The 19,750-nt window shown below is 46.3% G+C and overlaps 1 protein-coding gene and 1 pseudogene across 4 annotated transcripts in view; both read right to left on the reverse strand.

The window, feature by feature from the left end:
• Positions 1-19,750, reverse strand: part of LOC149349450 (uncharacterized) — a 508,176-nt pseudogene that overhangs the window by 329,590 nt on the left and 158,836 nt on the right.
• Positions 1-19,750, reverse strand: part of Sec8 (exocyst complex component secretory 8) — an 83,929-nt gene that overhangs the window by 20,952 nt on the left and 43,227 nt on the right. For all 4 annotated transcript variants that reach the window (XM_089578393.1, XM_089578392.1, XM_089578395.1 and 1 more), the window contains 3 exons: positions 16,504-16,585; positions 11,777-11,987; positions 3,496-3,594 (listed from right to left, as the gene is read on the reverse strand). In XM_089578393.1, coding sequence (XP_089434519.1) covers positions 3,496-3,594; positions 11,777-11,987; positions 16,504-16,585 — 392 coding nt within the window. The remainder of the gene's footprint in view (positions 1-3,495; positions 3,595-11,776; positions 11,988-16,503; positions 16,586-19,750) is intronic.

Here is a 19,750-nt window from a genome sequence, read left to right on the forward strand (position 1 = left end):
AAACACTAAAGAAAACTCCACCCAATTTTTGTTATGGCTCTTTCTATGCATGTTGACGTTTGTCTAGAAGCGAATAGCTTCTAGACAAACACAGAGTCGGGGCTTTGGTTGCATGAATGCCATGGTGCCATCCTGAAGGAGGTACTACACTGGATCGAAACCACACGCAGCAAGAGTAACAGGAACATTCTTCGCTTGGGATGAATACTTAGAAATTTCGAGCACTAACCATTCGGATTGAATAAAATATCGACTACTTTACTATTCAACCAAATATTCAAAATTAGCGAATATTCACTCATGCCTAGTCATGAAAACACAAGGAATACTAAATTCAAAACAAGGCACCAGCTGATAAGCCGAGGTCAATTTCCATTCCACAACAAAGTATCTGTTGCATTTCCTCTTCAGACAGAAAAAAAAACAAAAAAAAAGATTTTTGAAGCAATTAAAACGTGCAGAACTGTCCAGCATTCACAATGATTTCTCAAATACATCTACACAACAAATGCTGCTAACAGAGCTTGATTTTAAAAAAATCACATTTCCTGACATGACATTTCCGACATGTACTTCTACAGATTGCAATTTTTCTGATATCAATCAGTCCCTGCACATCTCTCCACAGAAACTGCTACCGTAACCACTGCCTAGGATCTCAGAAATGCCACTGCAAATTTCACCGAAGACAGCCAAAAATAATACACAATACATAATGTACAGTCAGGCCGGAATGAAACGCGAACACGCATATGTCATACATTTCTGCTTTGCAGCGAGATATTCCTTTACAACCTATTTCCGATTATGCATTTCAGTCGGCCCTTTATCCAGACACATGAATCAGGCTAGTTGTACACTTCAGCTGAAAGCAGGCAGGTAAAATATTTTGTTTTCTTGACATGCTCTGTTCGCGTTTCATTCCGGCCTGACTGTACTCTCATAACTCCTTCCTTGCACAGCCATCGCGTGCACTTCTTTGCATCCAAGTAAACAGAGTTTGCCATAATATATGCATCAATGCATCAGGAGCTCTGAGCACACCCTCAGAATGAACATTACAACATAAAATTTAAAGCAGTTTTATTTACTCACAATCAACAGCAACACTCACTCTGGAACTTACCATATCAAACTCTGAAAGAAAAGCCAGTGATTAAATTTAGGTCACTAGGTGTTTACTTCCATAAGAACAACTTTGAGGCACATGGGTCAACGACCTTACTACTGACATAATTATGACTGCAGACATCCTGAAATTTAAATTTTACTTCTTCTTCCAGGCAACACAGCACGCACTTTTACTTCTACTACTCCTCCTATGCCCCTTTTGCATTTCATTAGCACTCCACCTCATAACGGTACTGTTGTTTGTTGTCTAGCATGTTATCTAGACACAACTTCTAGCATGATCAAAGTAAACACTAACTGCTAAGGCCAACAACTGCACCTGTCAAAGTCCTCCATGTGCAGCTTCAGAATGTTATTACGTTAAACCTTGCATGCTATATCATACTATCTACCACTGCTGAAAGACGCCACATCAAGCTGTACAGCAAAAGCTTGTAAATTCAACCCCGTCAATTTGGAAATCCGGATAATTCCAGCTGCTGGAGCGGTCCCAGCCAACGTCCCCCTAAGTCTATGTCGTTGGATGCTCACTAACTCGGACACTAAAGGTCTCACACCAGTTAATTCAAACAAGCTCCTGAAGGGAGGCGAGCAATCGTCAAAATACAGTAAAAGTTAGTTAATTCGAACTATGGTTAATTAGAACTGCAGGGTCCCTGCACAGCCCTGTGCATTTCAATGGGGGAAAACTCCCGATAATTCAAACATGTCCGCATCCACATTGGTTAATTCGAACCAGGAGCCCCATGCTTACACCGTTCCTCACAAATAGAAATCAGCTCATAGCAGGTACAAACACGCTTAAAATTTACTAGAGACGCAAAACAACGAAAAGCAAAAAACAAACAGCGTGCATGAAGTGAGATGCTTACTTAGCTGACGGAGCGAGTGCTCCGGTGCATGCCATAGCGCATTTTCGCTGCTGGAGCACTGGCTGGCACAGCAGGCACTGCCAATGCTCCAGCATAGGCCACTGCAGGTTTTCACTGTGCTGCGGTCGCCCATAGAGTTAATATGCTGATGTGCACAAAACAGGTGTTGAGGTATTTGTAATTAGTCACTGCAGTCGCGCTTTTGTTGGTGCAGTGCCTCCTATTCTTTCAAAACCCAGCAATAAAAAAAAAATTACACAGAGCGCCACCGAAACAGGGTTCTTTGTTGCACATCACGTGCTTGCCCGCATCGCCTGCATGCGGAGCAGCGTTTGCACAGTAAAAGCCGTTATTGAACCGAAATTAATACAGAAATCTGCATAATTTTTATTGCCGGTGCGGCTCCGCCCAACGCCCATGTAAGTCTGTGGCGTCGGACACTCGCTAATTCGAACACTACGGGTTCTGCACCAGTTAATTCGAACGGGCTCCCGAACGGAGTCCGTGTCTAGGCATGCTGGGCTCGGTGAGCAATCGTCAGAATAGTTCTGAGCGCCACTGTACATTCCTTTTGCTTTCATCCACATGACTCTGCCATTCCAGTGTGGGCACCGCAACTTTGTGTTCGTCACGTGCTGTCCACCCGCCGTTTATGAGGTGAAGCCGACTCATATGCACCGCGCGCTTGTCAGGAGGCTCCCCTGCTACTGCGTTGTGCCGTGAAGGATACCACGGGGGCCCTATCATTTTGGAGCTGTTCTGCTTAAACGCTCCTGGCAGTGTGCACGCCGTAAAGCTTCAATGTAAATGTGAAAAACAGACGCTGTCGCACTGGGCCCATCTTAAAAGCAGACGACAACTGTGCAGTCTTTCATCAAAAAAATTTATCACGATGAATTTATCACGAGTTCTGTCAGTTTTTTCAGAGTCATTCGATAATTTGAACTTCGCATAATTGGAACATTTTTTCTGGTCCCTTAAAGTTCGAATTAACAAGCTTTTAGTCAAATGTTTAGGGGAATCCCCCTAATTTTTCTTTAACTGCGAAGTTTCTGAGAAAGCTGTATAGCTTTCCTTTGCAGCCGTATGGCTACGCTTGGGTGGATGTCAATGAGTAATTACTCCCTTATAACAAGCGTTTACTAGAGCAAAGACACCATCAAAAAAAGGCTTTCCACAGTTAATGTTCACACTTTCAACTTGACCTTACATCATAAACAAGTAAAATGCTGTGGCTCTGAAAAGCTCAAACCTATGTGAGCTACTATAAGAATTTGGACTACACAATGCCTGTGCCCAGCTGGCTAAGGCCTAGAGAGAGGCAAAGCTTTTCCACCTCGTTGCCTACACTAGAAGCATAGCCCCAGAGGCCACATTAGAGCGGCTAGGCCTTGCGACGTGCAAACAAAAAAATGTGAGTTCAAACGATCCCCACAGAGCCAACTGCATAGAATGCACCAACCACTGCAGCACAAGCAGCAGGTGTACGCACCGATTCCCTCGGAGAGGCAGGAAGGTAAGCTGACCCACGCTGCTTCTGTGCGAGAAGCACACAGCTTGCCATACTGAGGATCCGTGAGCTCAGCCATTCCTGGGAAGCCGGGAAAAGAAAACTTCACTCGCAAATAATTTTCATGGCACAGCCTAGCTCCGCCTTTCCACTGCTATGCACCCCCCCTTGGCTCTGATGCAGTACAATAGGAAAAAAAAAAAGTCAGCACAGACACTTAAGACACATGAGATGTGAGAAGGCGTAAGCCCGCGCGCTCACTTAGTGAGTGCAGTCCCCACGAGGCGTGATGTAGCCCGATGCCATGCAGCTGGCAGTTCTACCTCTGCATGGCTCAATGTAGCCAACACAGTGATGACATCGTATTGCAGCCCTAACTCTGCCTTAAGGGTATGACGAGATAGTTAATGGGTTAATGCCTATATATGCAGAATTGGTCTTTCTCTACTTAACAATCATAGACCAGCGAACTCGCGCAACCAATCATTAATTCAACTGCCAGCGGATGCAGCGGATGCCATCTTTTATAGGTGCCATCGAGCGTCAATGCACCACGCATGCACGTACGCACGCGCGAGAGAGAGAGAGACGGGTTTTCGCTCAATGGGGCAAGTAATGCTTATGCCTTTAAGGGCATGGCGGCATCCATTAGAGTCCCCCACCATTTGGCTGCCAACATGCAGTAATGCCTGCTTTGGCTGTGCATCAGCAAGGTAGCCAGCCAAGACCAGCTGTATGCCTTCTCAGATGCTGACTGGCTTGTCCCTGGTCTTTTTTTTTTCCAGAAAGTGTCTAGCTGTCCCAGCGCTAAAGCACATTTCCCTCACCTGGTCATCATGGTTCTCCCATTCTTTCAATGCACCAGAACTACTCGCTCATCCGTGGTGACTTTTACCACTATGGAGAAGTTCTATTGCTACAGCATCCTTGACAGTGTGCAAGCAGTAAAGCATTTGACAGAACTGTGAAAGACCATCATTGGCTCTCAGTTTTTGTCTCAAGACCAGACTATTTTCCAGCCCTTTTCACCAAATAAAATTACAGTAAAAGCTTGTTAATTCAAACTGCATGCAAACGCCAACACAGTTCGAATCAACCAAAGTTAGAAGCAAGGAAAGTGAACAGAAATGCAGTACTCAACTGGAAAACAGTTGGGCAGTCAGACTACCGCAATTTATTGTTATTAAGAAGTTTCGTGATCACCGTCTGCATTTTTTTTCTCAGAGGGCAATGGCCAACTTCTTCTATTCTAAAACCCGAACATTGCAGAAGGCCTTGTCTTCACCTTCAATACTGAAGAGATGGGTAGCATTCAGCGCGTCCCAACTTGCGCAGCAGAGGGCCGCAACACTTTTGGAAAATTCAGCAGCACGCAACCACCCCACGACTGCTGCTTTTCAACCAAGATGGTTGTACAACTTTTGAGACTCACAAACTATCACCTGCGAGTTACAGATGTTGTGGGAGCGTTTAGGCTGAAAATGAAAGCCGCCAGGATGATTGCATGTTGTCCGATTCAAGCCTTTTGACCCCAAGTCACAAAAAGCTAAACCACTGAGTGTGCTTTTTGGCGATAACCGGCTTCGATAACGGATCATTGTCGAGTTCAAGTGATGGTTTCAATCTTCTTGTGAAGCCTTTTGGTGCGCTGATTACCGCAGATGGACACTTTTAAGTCAGTGTGCCGTGGCACACCACATAGGCTTAACTTGGAACAGCTGCTGCTACCAATTGCATGGTACACAACGCACAAGGCACTAGAAAACTGAAACAAAGACATGCAGCAAGTATCAGTGAAAGTGGCAAAAGCTTCAGTTTGTTGGTTTCGTGCCCACCGCGATTTTGTGCACGACTGTGGTTTCGGAGAGTCAGCAACTCTGCGACACGTCTGATTTGCTGTATCTCAGCACTGCTCACATCATCCAGAAGAGCAAGGCACACACACACGAGTGCACCAGCGCTCGTGTACCAGCACTCGTGTGTGTGTCGTTTCTTCGTGTGTGCGTGTTTCTTCGCGCTGTTTCTTCCTTTAAATCACATCATCCAGCACTCGACAACAAAAGCTAAAACAGCAAGCTATTGAAGCCTTTGCAAACAGCAATTACAAATATCGAAGGTCACGCAGCAAACATGTGCGGCAGCTAGTTCCTGCCACTAACACGAAAAATGCTGTTTTTGCCCTTTCCGCATTCTCTCCGATGAAGCAGCGCAGCCCTGTGAGCGCGTTGCTCAGTGGGCTTCCCAGGCGTGGCGCACACAGTTAAAATTATGAGAGCCGGAACTGACTCGTGTTCGGATTAAGAGCTATGTTTTACATAAACTCCAGTGGAACATGGACAGTAAGTTGTACAGCTCGAATTATCCGAAAATTCAAATTAATGAAATTTTAATTAACGAGCTTTCACAGCACTATAATGCAAACAGTTTTTGACAGTTTTGGGGAGAATTTGATAAATCGGCATTCAAACATTTCAGAAGGTGTTTAGTCTCTTGAAGTCCAAATGAATGAAGTTTTACAGTATTGTATTCATGCAATTTGAACTAAAAACTGCCGACAAGTAGGTTAAACCAACCACACAAAGTGCAAGAAAACAAAACAAAAAGCTGCTCAAACAAAAAGTTGCTCAAACATCAGGCCTCTGTCAGCAGGTAAAGTCCGTTTAAGCATGGCACACACCAAGTCTGCCACTTGCATGAACAACTGGACAGACATACATGTATTGACACATGCTGTTTCTAGATGAAGATGCCCAGAAACAACAGCAGTGGCTGAGATGAAAACTGCACTTTGAGCCACAAAACTGTTCTCTACACTCTACCAGGCTTTATAGTACATATAAACATTGCAAGGCTCAGGTGGCGCATGAAGGTGATAACACTGAAGTGTCTCGTGCTTGCTGGCTGCCGAATACTGTCTTTCGAAGAACTGCTGCCCTGTCTTCCGTGACATATTTTGGTATAGGCACTGTGTAATGATTCCAGCATATGTCCTATACTCCTTCGCACACCCTGGACCCCAGTCCTTTGCCAGTCGACACCCCTGTGCACCGTACTAGCTATAGAAACCAAGGCCTGCCTCCCGAGCACGGGTCTTCGGACTTAACCACAGCACCCACCCGTCGAACTGTCATGCAAGCTGCGGCCTACTACACTTTACAAAACCTGTGACTGCCCAAATCATTCCACAGCAATCAGCTCGAAGATGGGCTTGTCCAGTTTGAACACGCCACCTCATTCAACCAGTGGGACGCCGCCAAGCTTTGAAACGTCTTCTTCAGCCTGAAGGACGGCGCTCATACCTGGTATGAGAACCGAGAAGACGCCTTAACATCATGGCACTAGTTCCACTGGCGCCAGCTGGAGACCTACACCAGCATGGATCATCAAGAATGGGCTGAATGGGCTTTGCAGTCTCGCAATCAGATGCCTAACGAGACTGCAACCATGTACGTGGAGAACATGACCTGGCTCTTCCTGCGAGCTGAACCGGCCATGCCCAAAGAGAAAAAGGTGCGCCACCTCATGTGCGGCATTAAAAAGCAACTGTTCATTAGCCTCGTGGGCAGTCTACCAGGGACTGTTGCTGAGTTTCTCACGGAAACGGTCACAATAGAGAATATGCTCCTGTGGCGGTCTGCCACCTATGAAAGGTCGGTACTCACCACTTCAGTTACAGAGCAACTTCCTGCCTTTGGGGCTAACCCTGAGCTTCTCCACAATTGATCCGCTCCACTGTGCGCGAAGAGCTCCGGACAGTTTTTGGTGCTCCCCAGCCGATGGCCAGCTCTCTCGCTAGCCTCATCCGCAAAGAGGTTCAAGCATTTAAGCCTTCGCTACCATCTGCTGAACCGCCACCTTTTCCCACGAAGTACAGTCGGCCAACGTATGCTGAAGACTTGCGACGCCCTGAGCCCACTTCGCCGCCGGTTCCATCCGTCCAATCAAGGCTCACTATTTTCCACAAACCCCGACCCGTACATCGACAATCAACGACCACTCCAGCAGAAGATGGACCTGTGGCGTGCCCCAAATCGGCGGGGTAAGTGCTTTCACTGCGGGGAACCCAGTCATCTCTATCGTCGGTGCCCATACTGACACCTGGCGACTGCAGAGGTTTCCCGCCGATATGCCCTGTCCTACATTAGGTCAACAACCTCGTGAGATTGAGGTCTACGTGAACCAGCAGCGCATGGCGACAATTTCCCAGCGGCAGTCACGATCGCTGTCTCCACACTGACCTTCGCCACAGACCCAAAGCTCCTCCTGGATGGCGCAGCGATGATTGCCAAGCCCCGCCAGGAAAACTAAAGAGAGCGACCTCCAAGGCTGAAGGCTGTAGCCGCTGGTAATTGACGTGATCAAGACCCCCCAACAACACGAACAGCGACAGATCGCAACTTAACAGCACCGACGGCAGTTCCTGAACCCAGAGATCGATTCTCACTAGATATACCCGTACTTCTCGATGGCTATAAGGTCAGTGCATTGGTGGACACTGGCGCTGATTTCTCGATTTGAAGTGGAAAGCTAGCGACGCTTCTTGAATAAGGGAATGATGCCATGGTCTGGCACGCAGATTTGCACAAATGGCAGACATCTCGTAACTCAGCTTGGCCTGTGCATGGCACGAGTCCAAATTAGCAGCTCCATATTTGCAGTCAGCTACCTAGTTCTACCTGACTGCTCCCATGATTGTATCTTTGGCATTGATTTTCTCCGGGAGTATAAAGTTATTATGAACCTTTGAAAGAGCACTGTTACATTTTTGACTGGGAAAGCTGATGTTAACGCCGAGGACCGCCAAAGCCACACCGCCCTTCGAATTTCCGCCGAGAGCGTTAGGTATCTGCCATGTGCCAGTGTTTTTGTGAGTGTTCACTGCGACAGACTACGTGACGAGACAGTGGTCGCAGAAGGCAACCTGACCCTTTTGTCCACCCACAGCATCTGCTCAGCGTGAAGCCTCATCCACCTCCGCAACGACCGGTCTGAGCTCCCGGTGACTAACTTCACTAACGAGCCCCGGAATCTGTTTCAGGCTACTGCCAAAGCATTCGCCAGCCCCTTAGTGGAGATTTCTGAATGTTTCACGTTCGAAACAGTTGGACCTGTGTGCCAGTCTCTTGAAGGTCTTGAGACTCAACATATATTAGGTTGGGGCTACCAAAAAATATAAAAATAATAAGCCACAGCAAGAACTATGCGCCCTCCTCCTCGAATACACTACCTGTTTCAAGCATTCATCGAAAGTATGGCAAATGGCTCTTCTGAAGCAGCGCACCATTATGCCCGACCATGCCCACCCCGTATAGCCAGCAGCCCTACCGTATCTCATCGACGGAATGCGAGGCAATCTAAACGCAGGTGAAGGAGATGCTTTCTGAAAGAATCATTCAACCTTCGAACAGCTCGTGGTCATCACTTGTCGTACTGGTGAAGAAAAAGGGTAGGACCCTCTGCTTCTGCATAGATTATAGAAAATTGAACAGCATCACTAAAAAAAAAATGACGTCTGCCCGCTGCCCTGCATCGACGACTCGCTCGAAAGACTTCATTATGCCCAGTATTTCTCTTCAACTGACTTGGAGAGCGGGTACTGGCAGATCACGGTCGACGAGTAGGATCATGAAAAAAACTGCTTTCGTTACCTCCGACGGACTGAAGTGCTGCCTTTTGGGCTATGTTTAGCGCCAGCAACTTTCCAGTGCATGATGGATACAGTTCTCGCTGGACTCAAATGGCAAACTTGTTTAGTTTGTCTCATTGACGTCGTCGTGTTTTCCAAAACCTATACCGAACGCCTGCGCACAGCATTAGATGCCCTCCGGTCGGCCGACCTAACGCTCAAGCCCAAGAAGTGCCACTCCGAGTACAAAGAGTTGAAGTTTCTAGGTCGTCTTGTGGGTGCCGATGGCGTTAGGCCCGACCCTGAGAAAACTGCTGCTGTCGTCAATTTTCCTGTTCCTACAACCAAGAAAAGTGTGTGACGCTTCCTGAGTCTGTGCGCATACTACCGCCTCTTCATCGTCAACTTTTCCAAGATTGCAGCACCCCTGTACTACTTCACGCGCAATGATACACAGTTCGTGTGGGCCGCCAAGCTACAGCAGGCTTTGCAGAGCTGCGCAGACGGCTGCGCACTTTGATGAAGAGGCTGACACCGAAGTCCACACCGACGCCAGCAACACCGGTCTCGGCGCTGTACTCGTCCAACACTAAAGTGGCGTGGAAAGTGTTATCGTGTATGAAAGGTTCTCCCATACGTCACATACACCTACAACACGACCATGAAAGAGATGACCTGCTTTACATCATTTCGTCTGGTCTACGGACGTGATGCTCAAATGATGTTGGATGCCATGCTTCCATGCTGCACTCATCACCCACTCACGCCAGACGCCAAGCAGTTTGCTCAGCGCGCCGAGGAAGTACGTCAACTGGCCTGTATTCACATTCAGTGGCAGCAGGTCATGGATGCGCACCACTACAACCTCCGTCATCGACACGTCACATACCATCTCAGCAACCAAGTCTGAGTGTAGACCCCGGTATGCCACCCAGGCTTGTCTGAAAAACTGATATGCTGTTACTTTGGACCTTTCAAGTTTTGCGCCATGTCATGCAGGTGACCTACGAAATTCTTCCAGACGGAACTGTGCAGCCTCATTTCCTTGCGGATGTTTTTTGTCATTTGTGTCTTGCTTTACTAGCACACTGCATAGCAGCATGTCGATTCTTTCTTTTTCTCTGTTGGTAGGATGTGCGACTGAAAGTGTCGCTCACCAAACCACTTCATATTCAGGTGACATTCTGGCTGCCCTTTCTTCTTGACTTATTTGAGTACTTGCTGATGGTCTTCTCAACAAGTTGCAGCTGGTACTCCAGATGAGATGCTCTGACTCCTGCTTCCTGATAGAGGACGAACGAATTGTAGGTCACCTCATTAAATAAGTTTTGAACGATCTTCTTGTATGACATCTAGGCATTACCTCGCCTAAGAGAGGAGTCTCAATGAGCCGGTTTCTTGAGCAGTACATCCTTACATCATATTTCTATACAATGCCCTGCAGCAACAAAAGGCTTACAGAAACATGCAATTCTTCTTGCGTAATTGGAAGCCATTTTCGGAAGCAAGAGTGCTTGCCCAGCTTACTCAAATTCAACAGCTGAGAAGCGTATCGGTTTGTATCCACAACAATAACATCAAGCAGTTCATCACCAAAGTAAGCTTCAAAGAGCTCCAGTCATTGTGGAGGAGAACCTACACTGAGCTTCAGTCATGGAGAACCTTTGAATTCAAACCGTGGTGGTTGAACTGGGATATTGTACAGGCCATCCAGAACCATTCGCGGCAGCTGGCCATTGTGTCACTGCTGCTGTCTTCCACTTCAGACTCGTTGTCGATAAGAAAGTCATCACTATCTTCTTCACTTGAATAAAACACGACATCCTCATCAATCGTGCTTTCATCCGACGTAGAATGACCTCCCGCACCAGAACCCCGCACGAACGATGGCATGTTTGTTACAAAGCACAGGAAACGTGACGCAGGCCTTCTGCCATCTAGTGTGCCAAATTGTATTCAACAAAAGCGCAAATGACAAAACCTGTGCTGCCATCTATGTTTTATGCAGTAAAGCACCATTTGACGAGCTGGGCTCGCCAAAAGCCACTTGAAACATTGCCGAACACCCATAACGACCTCGGCTCATCAAAAGCAAAAATGTGCCGATCACTTGTGACGAAGCTGAGGTCGTCATAAGCCGTTAAGGGGTTAAAGGTCCAGACACACAGCATCGGCTCAATCACCAGGATCCCCTTTTCCTCTTACACAATTAAGCCAAACACGGCTAAGCATGGGTGCTTGGGTCCGTGGTGGCGCACTGCTCACCATCATCACTCTGCGGTGACGTCCTTGCGGACGTTCGGGAAATCGTGGTGTCGCAACTCACAATCCCCTGCATGTTGCAGCTAGTAGCCCCTGCGGGGAAACTAGCTGCATACAGTAGCCATTGAACAACAATGGCTACCAAAGGCTCCCGCTAGTTCAAACATCAATTTTTCCTCTTCTACTCCAGAAAAAGAATGCTAAGGCTGTACTGCAGGAGACAAGCATGCAGGATCCATACAGATTTTATCTTGCAAATAGCCTCAAGTTACTGACAGTTCAAAAAGACCACACATCCCAATGCTGTTACACTCCTTGAGATCCACAATGTGACAAAGCTGGGAACAAAGAACAAGATCTGAACAGCAGCCATACCAAGCTCTCCTGTAGCTGGGCAAGTACCCGCAGCTGGGCTACATCGGAGAGAATTTCATGCGGAGGGATAAGCGTCCCACTGGCCAAGTTGCCGATGAGGATCTCCGACTCCTTCTTGTTACGCAGCCGCACCTCCTCGGGTGACTCTTCGACATCCACGGCACCCCGGTTCTCTTTCATCAACTGCAGGTTGGCCCAGTTGGGCAGAGACCTGCACGTTGCAAAGTGCCCATCAGGTTCCAACCTTGCTCTCAAATGATGGCAATGTTCCCAGCTTTATTTAAATTCAAGCATCAACATATAGTTACAGGATTGTTCCCATTTCAGAAAAAGCAAACTTAATTCAATTCCTTGAATCTCAACACTCAATAAATGGGCAAACACAAAGAAACACAAACATATAGCAGAAATGAACTCACTGAGTGCCATGAAGTTCATGAAGTGCGCTCTCATGGAGACTGATGAGAAATCCTGAGTTTATTGGAGCCTCTCCCTTACGTATGTTTGCATATAGTTTCAATCGAACTGTTAGCACTGCTCTAAATCATAGCGCACCGATATGAAGGAAGTCAACAGTCATTGAAACCAAGTGAAGGATAGAGGAAATATTTTTATTTTATCTATTTTTTTTTTAACTCGTGTTGATCAAAGGAAAACTAACAGTGTAATTACTTTATGGCTTAAGATATGGCTTATGGCTTAAAATAAAGCAGAAGACAAAAACTAACCACATCTTTAAGCCATAGAGTAATTACACTATTAGTTTCCCACTGATAAAGACTGCAGGGTAAAAAAATAAAAACATTCCCCTATTCTTCTCTTGGTTTCAGTGACTGTTGATTTCCTTCATACATCTACCTTTGTCTGCTCAATACAGAACCAAGTGAGAAGAGCTTCCCTTTCTTTGTGTCATGTAACACAAATACGTTACACATAGGTGCAACAACTCAACCATAATTTACTTTCAGAGCCATTTGTTGTCTCAGACAGCAGATTCAAAATAAGACCAGCCTTGATGGCTCAGTGGCTGCGGAGCTTGGATACTGATCCCAAGGTTGGGGGTTCGACCCAGACCACAGCGGCCGCATTTCGATAGCGGCAAAATGCAAAAACACACGTGTGCTATGCAATGTCAGTGCACAATTAAGAACCCCAGCTGGTCTAAGATAATCTGCAGTCCTCAACTACAGCACCTCTCATACGCTCCATTTCACTACAACACGTTAAACAGACGATTTTACTATTACTATTATTGCAAAATAAGAGACGTATAGATTGCTGCAGTTTATTTTCAGAATCTGGACATTCTTTATTGCACACGACAGAAGACAGCAAGGAAAGGCGGGCTTGTGGTGGCGGTAGAGATACTTAAGGGAAAAAAAAAATTAAATGATGATCGCACAACAGGGTAATGCGGAAACACATGCACCCACCGATATGCGCTAATGATGACCCAAAGAAAGATGCTACTGCAATTAAATATAACTGCGATGAAATGATTTTGTGCTATGCCAATGTGCAGAAATGGTTCTTCCTATTAAAAATATAGATTCCAATTGCTAGCAGACTGCTTCGTCACGCTGTTCTCGACCTGCTGGATGTGGACTTTTATGTCAGGCAACTTACACCTGCCTCTCGCTGTCACCCTTCCGGTGTTCTTGGTGTCTGAGGCGAGCGGCTTATGCATAATGCTGTTCATCTTCACAGCTTCGGAGGGAACACATTTTTCAATGTCATCGATGGACTCTGAACAGCTGACACCACAGCCTCCTATCGACGCGCAATAGCAACGAACCATGCTGAGCACATGGAGCCAGTCGAAACATGTGGATACAGATTCTCTCACGACCTCCACAAATTTCGCTTCAGTGGTGCCAATGTCGGCAAAGATGTCTTTGCCTGCAACCTCTCCCGCAGTCGCAACATCATCGCCCATAGAGACAATGTCGCCTATGGCTGCCCCATCACAAATAGTACCAGGAAATTTGGACAACTGGTTTAACAAATCATCAAGACCCCTGATGGCTACCTCAAGCTCACCCAACAAAAAATTCGCTGTCTTCTCCAGGAAAGCAGAGACCAAAGTGTCAGAGGCAGTTCAGCATAATTTTGTTTCTGGCAACATCCCTTGACCTACTCAGCATAGACAGGGCACCTAAGAGATCAATTTTTAGGTCTCTGTGAGTCCTCAGGTTATGCAGGAGCCATTCAGTTAGACGTTTCCTACAGCCAACCTTCACCAGCCTGACTACACCCACTGCAGGGCAAAGGCCTCTTCCATGTCTCTCCAATTAACCCTGTCCTTTGTCAGTTGCCGCCACTGTATCCCCGCAAACTTCTTAATCTCATCCGCCCACCTAACTTTCTGCCGTCTCCTGCTACGTTTGCTTTCTCTTGGAATCCACTCCGTTACCCTTAAGGACCAGCGGTTATCTTGCCTTCGCATTACATGCCCTGCCCAAGCCCACTTCTTCCTCTTGATTTCGACTAGGATGTCATAAACTCGCACTGGTCCCCGCACCCACTCCGCCCGCTCCGGTCTTTAACGTTCCACCTATAATTTTTCTTTCCATAGCTTGCTGCGTTGTCCTTAACTTAAGCTGAACCCTTTTCGTCAGCCTCCATGTTTCTGCTCTGTAGGTGGGTACCTGTAAGATATAGCTGTTGTATACTTTTCTCCCAAGGAATATTGGTAAAATGCCATTCATGATCTGAGAGAACCTACCATATGCGCTCCACCCAATTCTTATTCTTCTAGTTATTTCCCTCTCATGATCCGGATCTGCGGTCACTACCTGCCGTAAGTAGACATATTCTCTTACTACTTCCAGCACCTCGCTACCAATTGCGAACTGCTGTTCCCTTGCTAGGCTCTTGAACATTACTTTGGTTTTCTGCATGTTAATTCTTAGCCCCACCGTTCTGCTCTGCCTGTCTAACTCATTAATTATGCTTTGCAGTTCATGCCCCGAGTGACTCAGCAAAGCAATGGCATCAGCGAATCGCAGATTACTTGGGTATTCTCCATTAATTCTTATCCCCAACTGTTCCCAATTCAGGCCTCGGAATACCTCCTGTAAAGAGGCGGTGAATAGCACTGACGATACCGCGTCTCCCTGCCAGACATGCTTCCTTAATGAAATTTTATTGCAGACTTTATAGAAGACTTATATGCGGGCAGCGATGGCGTAGAGGTACAGCATTTACCTCGTGTGCAAGAGGACCTAGGTTTGAATCTCTGTGCTGCGGAATTTTCCACCAGGCTTGAAAAAAGAAAAAAACTCTGCATGTCGACGGAATTGCATAACCAGGCCTGGAGTGCGGCCTGATCTCGGTGACCAGAACCGACAACACACTCCCTCACCAGAACAGGATTTGGCCGCCCTCGTGTACTGCTTGGCAGCAAACTTCTAGGAACAAACCAATTAGCCAACCTTCACCACGTGGATTAGCCCCTGGTACAAGGGCTGAAGCACCAACACAGCGTTTGGCAGCAAGAAGCAAAGTGCAATGTGGCTGAAACTAGCACTGCAGCGGCGATCATGGTCGTCTACGATGAGGTAGACGTTGCGATCTTGGCCCACTAGGTTGTCATTCCAAGATTTCAACTACTTGGCAAAAAGTTTGCAGGTCACCCAAGCTCTTCGATTCGACCTGTAGGTCACTGGAACTGAAAGCACATTCTGCAAGCATCGCAGAGACTTGTTTTTTTTTTTTTTTTTTCCGCTGGGTCTCTCCTCCACTTTAGCCCGAACGTCAGCCTTGTTCTTCAAAACAGTGCTCAGCGTGCTTCTCAGAATCTTGTAAGCTGCGGTGACTTTGGATTTCTTTCCACCTCATTTAACTCACTTGATAATTTCAAGTTTCATGGAAAAGGGAAGGTGCTGCCGTTGCGCGGCTGCCATCGAGCATGCACAGAGACAATGAAAACCATGAGAAATTGCCGACTGCAGTACGATGCACTGTATGTATGTGCAAACTGCGAGACAACATGGGAACAATTGGTTCAATGCACTAGAAACATATATTCTGGTTGACAAGGTATGCGCCCCTACCTATGTTATGGAAAATCCATGTCATTATTGGTCTGCGCACACTACGCAGCACCACAGCACCTGCATGTCCATGCAGGAAAGCTACACTCCGAAGGTGTGCTCAGGGAAAGCGAGCTTCTTTAGTCAACTGGTGTTGCCCAAAGTTCAATCCATCAGACATGACGGCTAATTTTTGTACGATGTAGCTGTACATTTTGCTATACATTCACATTATAGCTTTACAGAGCTCAGAAATTGTTCAATATAAAGGATAATTTGATCCAACTAGCAGTGAAACTTTATGCTGAGTACTCCAATTTAGATGAATTTCATCTAGCACAAAAATAAATGGAGAAATAATTTAAGCCCACTTTAACAGAAGACTGGAGTAGTTTCACACATACCAAACGGCTCACTGGCACAGGTATACACATACAGCACTAACCTACCACCACTACACACCGCTCATCATACCACATGATAATAAAAGCAATCTCTACTGCACATCACCATGGCATTTTCGTCAGCTTCTCCGTTTTATAAATGACCTACCTCCCTAGTTCTTTTCCAGACATATCATTAGGATTTGTGACGCTCTTTCCTAACCAACCACAGTTTTTCCATTCTGCATACTTTTCCGTTCCTGAACACTACAGCACCAGAGCATGGACACTGAAAATAAAAAAGCCTCACATCAAAAAGCGACTGATGTCTTCATCCTTGGCCCACGTTGCACTGATGATGCGCTTGTCTTCGGATTCAGGCTGGACAATGCCTGCATATGACATTACAGCTGCATGAAGGGCTGAGTATATCATATAAACAAAGTGAAGTATCTGAAGATCAGTGATCCCATCAAAAAGCAGTGAAACTGAGCAAAACACTTCCATAGAAACAGATTTGACTTGCTGATTTATATTTTTTTACAGCCCTGTAGCATCATGCAACACAAGCATTGCTTAGCACCAAAAGCACTTGAATGCTGATCTACCCAAAGCCAAGGCCAGCACACGCACGTTTTTTTGTTTTTTTTTTTTAATTTGCTCTAAACATCACATTCCAGTTAACATACTTCACTACTACTGAATGACACTGGTATTAAGAAAAATGGTTACCAGAAGGTAGATGAAGAGGTGTCACTACACGCTGTGAGAGACAAGTCATATGCTTAAAACAAGAAAAAGCCTCAACCTTTTTTATGCTTTTCCTGTTGTGGGCCACACAACAGGAATGAGAGTACAGTGAAATTTCATTATATTAAGAGCTTTCACAGTGTACAATCATCCACTGCAGTGGTGTATTGAAATTATCAGCATAGGTAAGAAAATGGCAAAATAAAGCACAAGACCTTTTTGTGCAAATCTGATGCTGTTACTACAAGCACAATCCATTTATTTGAAGCTTTCTCAAATTTATGCACTAAACTATCTTCCATACAGGAACTACATGTTGGGCCACACCGCCAGATCATGATGAAAATGTGGACTTGCAGACCATGGCGTCAGAATAAGATAAAAGGCCTGCACCAAGCACCTTCACTAGCAAAACAAGGAAACTGTGTAATGAAAGCTTGCCTCAATTTTTTTCAAAGCTCAGTTTAGATACTAACATGAGTTCCTGGTATCATGGCAGTAAAATAACTAAACACATCTACGGTTTTACATAACTCAGTTTGAATTTGCACATTCCTGGTACTGCCTTCAACACTATGATACAACAAGAGGTCTTGTGCTTGTTGCACTAGTACCTGTCATTCACTCCTGCTACTAAAACTTCAAGCCAGCCAAAGCCAGCCTTTTATTGCACTAGCAGTTCTAGTGACCATTCCCCGCATTTACAGTTAAACCTGGATGTAACTAACCTCCATATAAAGCGAATTTCTCGATATTACAAAGTTTGTGAATTCCACAGTGCCACCCCCACTGAAGCGCGTGTATCTTAGACCTGCATGTAGCAAAGGCGTTACGGCGGTTGACCTTGACAGAATGAACTGGCTATGCCATCTCTCTGTTAGTGCTGGGCCATTCAAAGTTTGACAGAACCACACGAAAGTTTTGTGACAATAAAGCATGAACTGACATGATAGGAACGCCAATCGCAACGAGCGGCTGCAGTTGACACAACACGCCGTGCTCGAGCACAGTTGGCACTTCTCCGGCACTTTCTCTTTTGGAACATCATACCACATGGCGTTACAACAAACAGTTTATGCTCAAAAGCAGCGAAAAAAAAAAAATTGGCAGTGGCTTAGCTCTGCTATGCCAGGATATACGTAGCATGAGGTGAGTGCGAGGTGTCCACATCTCGATGGACACCTGAACCAGGGGGAAGGCACATAACTGCCCTCTTTGAACAGTGGACACTTCAACCGTGCTTTAAGCTAAGTGGCGGTAGTGACAGGTGTGCACTGCATGCATTGGCATTGACAACGTTGTGCCAGAAACGCGGCACTGAAGCCATAGGGCATCGGCATTCATTCTGTTCATTGCCGTTGGCGCTGTCAACGCTTTACACTCCGATGATTTTAAGGAAAGGAAGGCGAGCGCGCATGGCGAGGCATGCCAGCTGTGCGTAGTGACATCACTTGCTCCTCGCACATGCACAGGCACAGCTCTCCAGGAGGCACGTGAAACTGCTCAACCTCAGCCAGTGTAGCTCACGCTACAAAAAAATAGGGCATAGCAAAAAAAAAAAAGAAACGACACGAGCAGTGCACAGCCATAGCTGGCACGCAGTTGCTCGCGTGATTCCAATGCCGATAGCTCTGGCGCGTCGGGAGCAGGGATGGTGGAGAGCGCCGGCGACGCAAGGTAAGGGAAGACCGAGCACAGGAACATCCGGGAAGAAGCATGTAACATACCTCTGCGGTCGGTCTATGACAGCGGAGTGGCCACACGCGTTCCCCCTCTCCAGCTCAGCCGCGATGCCCCCGCCTTGCACGAGCCGCGGCAAAGATAGCGGCGGCTGCTGCCGCAGTCAAGCTATCAGCACAATCGCAAAACGTTTCTCCACATTTGTGACTTTCCAGTAATGCTGTTTACTGTAAACATTTTCAAGGTGATTGCACCAACATTTATTTCTTATTTTGGTTTCAAATTCACAGTGTCCTTTCGGCTCTTTTCACGAAAACTGCATGTAACGAAAAGTGGATGCAACGAAAATCTCACTTTTTTTTAATTTCGTTATGACCAGGTTTAACTGTAGTCGTGAGTTTGATGCCTGCTTCTGGCAGGTGGCCCCCTACCACGCAACCTGCCCACAGGGTTGTGGGAAACCTGCCCAGGTGTGTGTCGCACACGCACACACACCTGAGCAGGCTGTGATGACGTCACAAGGTCATGTGACCTAGGTGGAAGGTGGCTCACCTTTCATAGGGAAGACAAACCACGACGAACCCTTAGCATGGCAGTGTTTAATGGTGCAAAAATTACAAAACACAAGCTGCTAGCACACATATTCGCATTTATCTTAACTACGCAAATCAGCTGCCATTTTTGCTGTACTGCTAGCAACTGCTTCCAATCTGGGCATTGATAATATCTATATTCACCTGGCAGCATGGCATACATCAGCAGCGGCAGTAGCAGCAGCAGCCTGACTACGCCCACTGCAGGGTAAAGGCCTCTCCCATGTCTCTCCAACTAACAATTAAGGTTTTACTACACAAACAGGACTTGGGATGCTACACCATTTAAACTATTATTTTTGCAGAGTTTTTTTGTGCAACATAGTTGACGACCACGTTCTACTTCATGCTATAAATGTTCAAATCCATGAGCCATTCCAATGCTGTGTAATGAGAGCCTACTGACCACTACTCAGCATTAGGTCATGACGAGGAAAAAGTGACTACATGGGCATTACTGCCTTGTGCAATTTTGGCAATATTTTTCTGCAATGAAATGCAACCAATTAAACCTCTTTTGCGGTTAGCTTCAGC

This window comes from Amblyomma mixtum, chromosome 3 (genome assembly GCF_055824585.1).
Source record: "Amblyomma mixtum isolate Tamu chromosome 3, ASM5582458v1, whole genome shotgun sequence".
Taxonomy (NCBI): Eukaryota; Metazoa; Arthropoda; class Arachnida; order Ixodida; family Ixodidae; genus Amblyomma; species Amblyomma mixtum.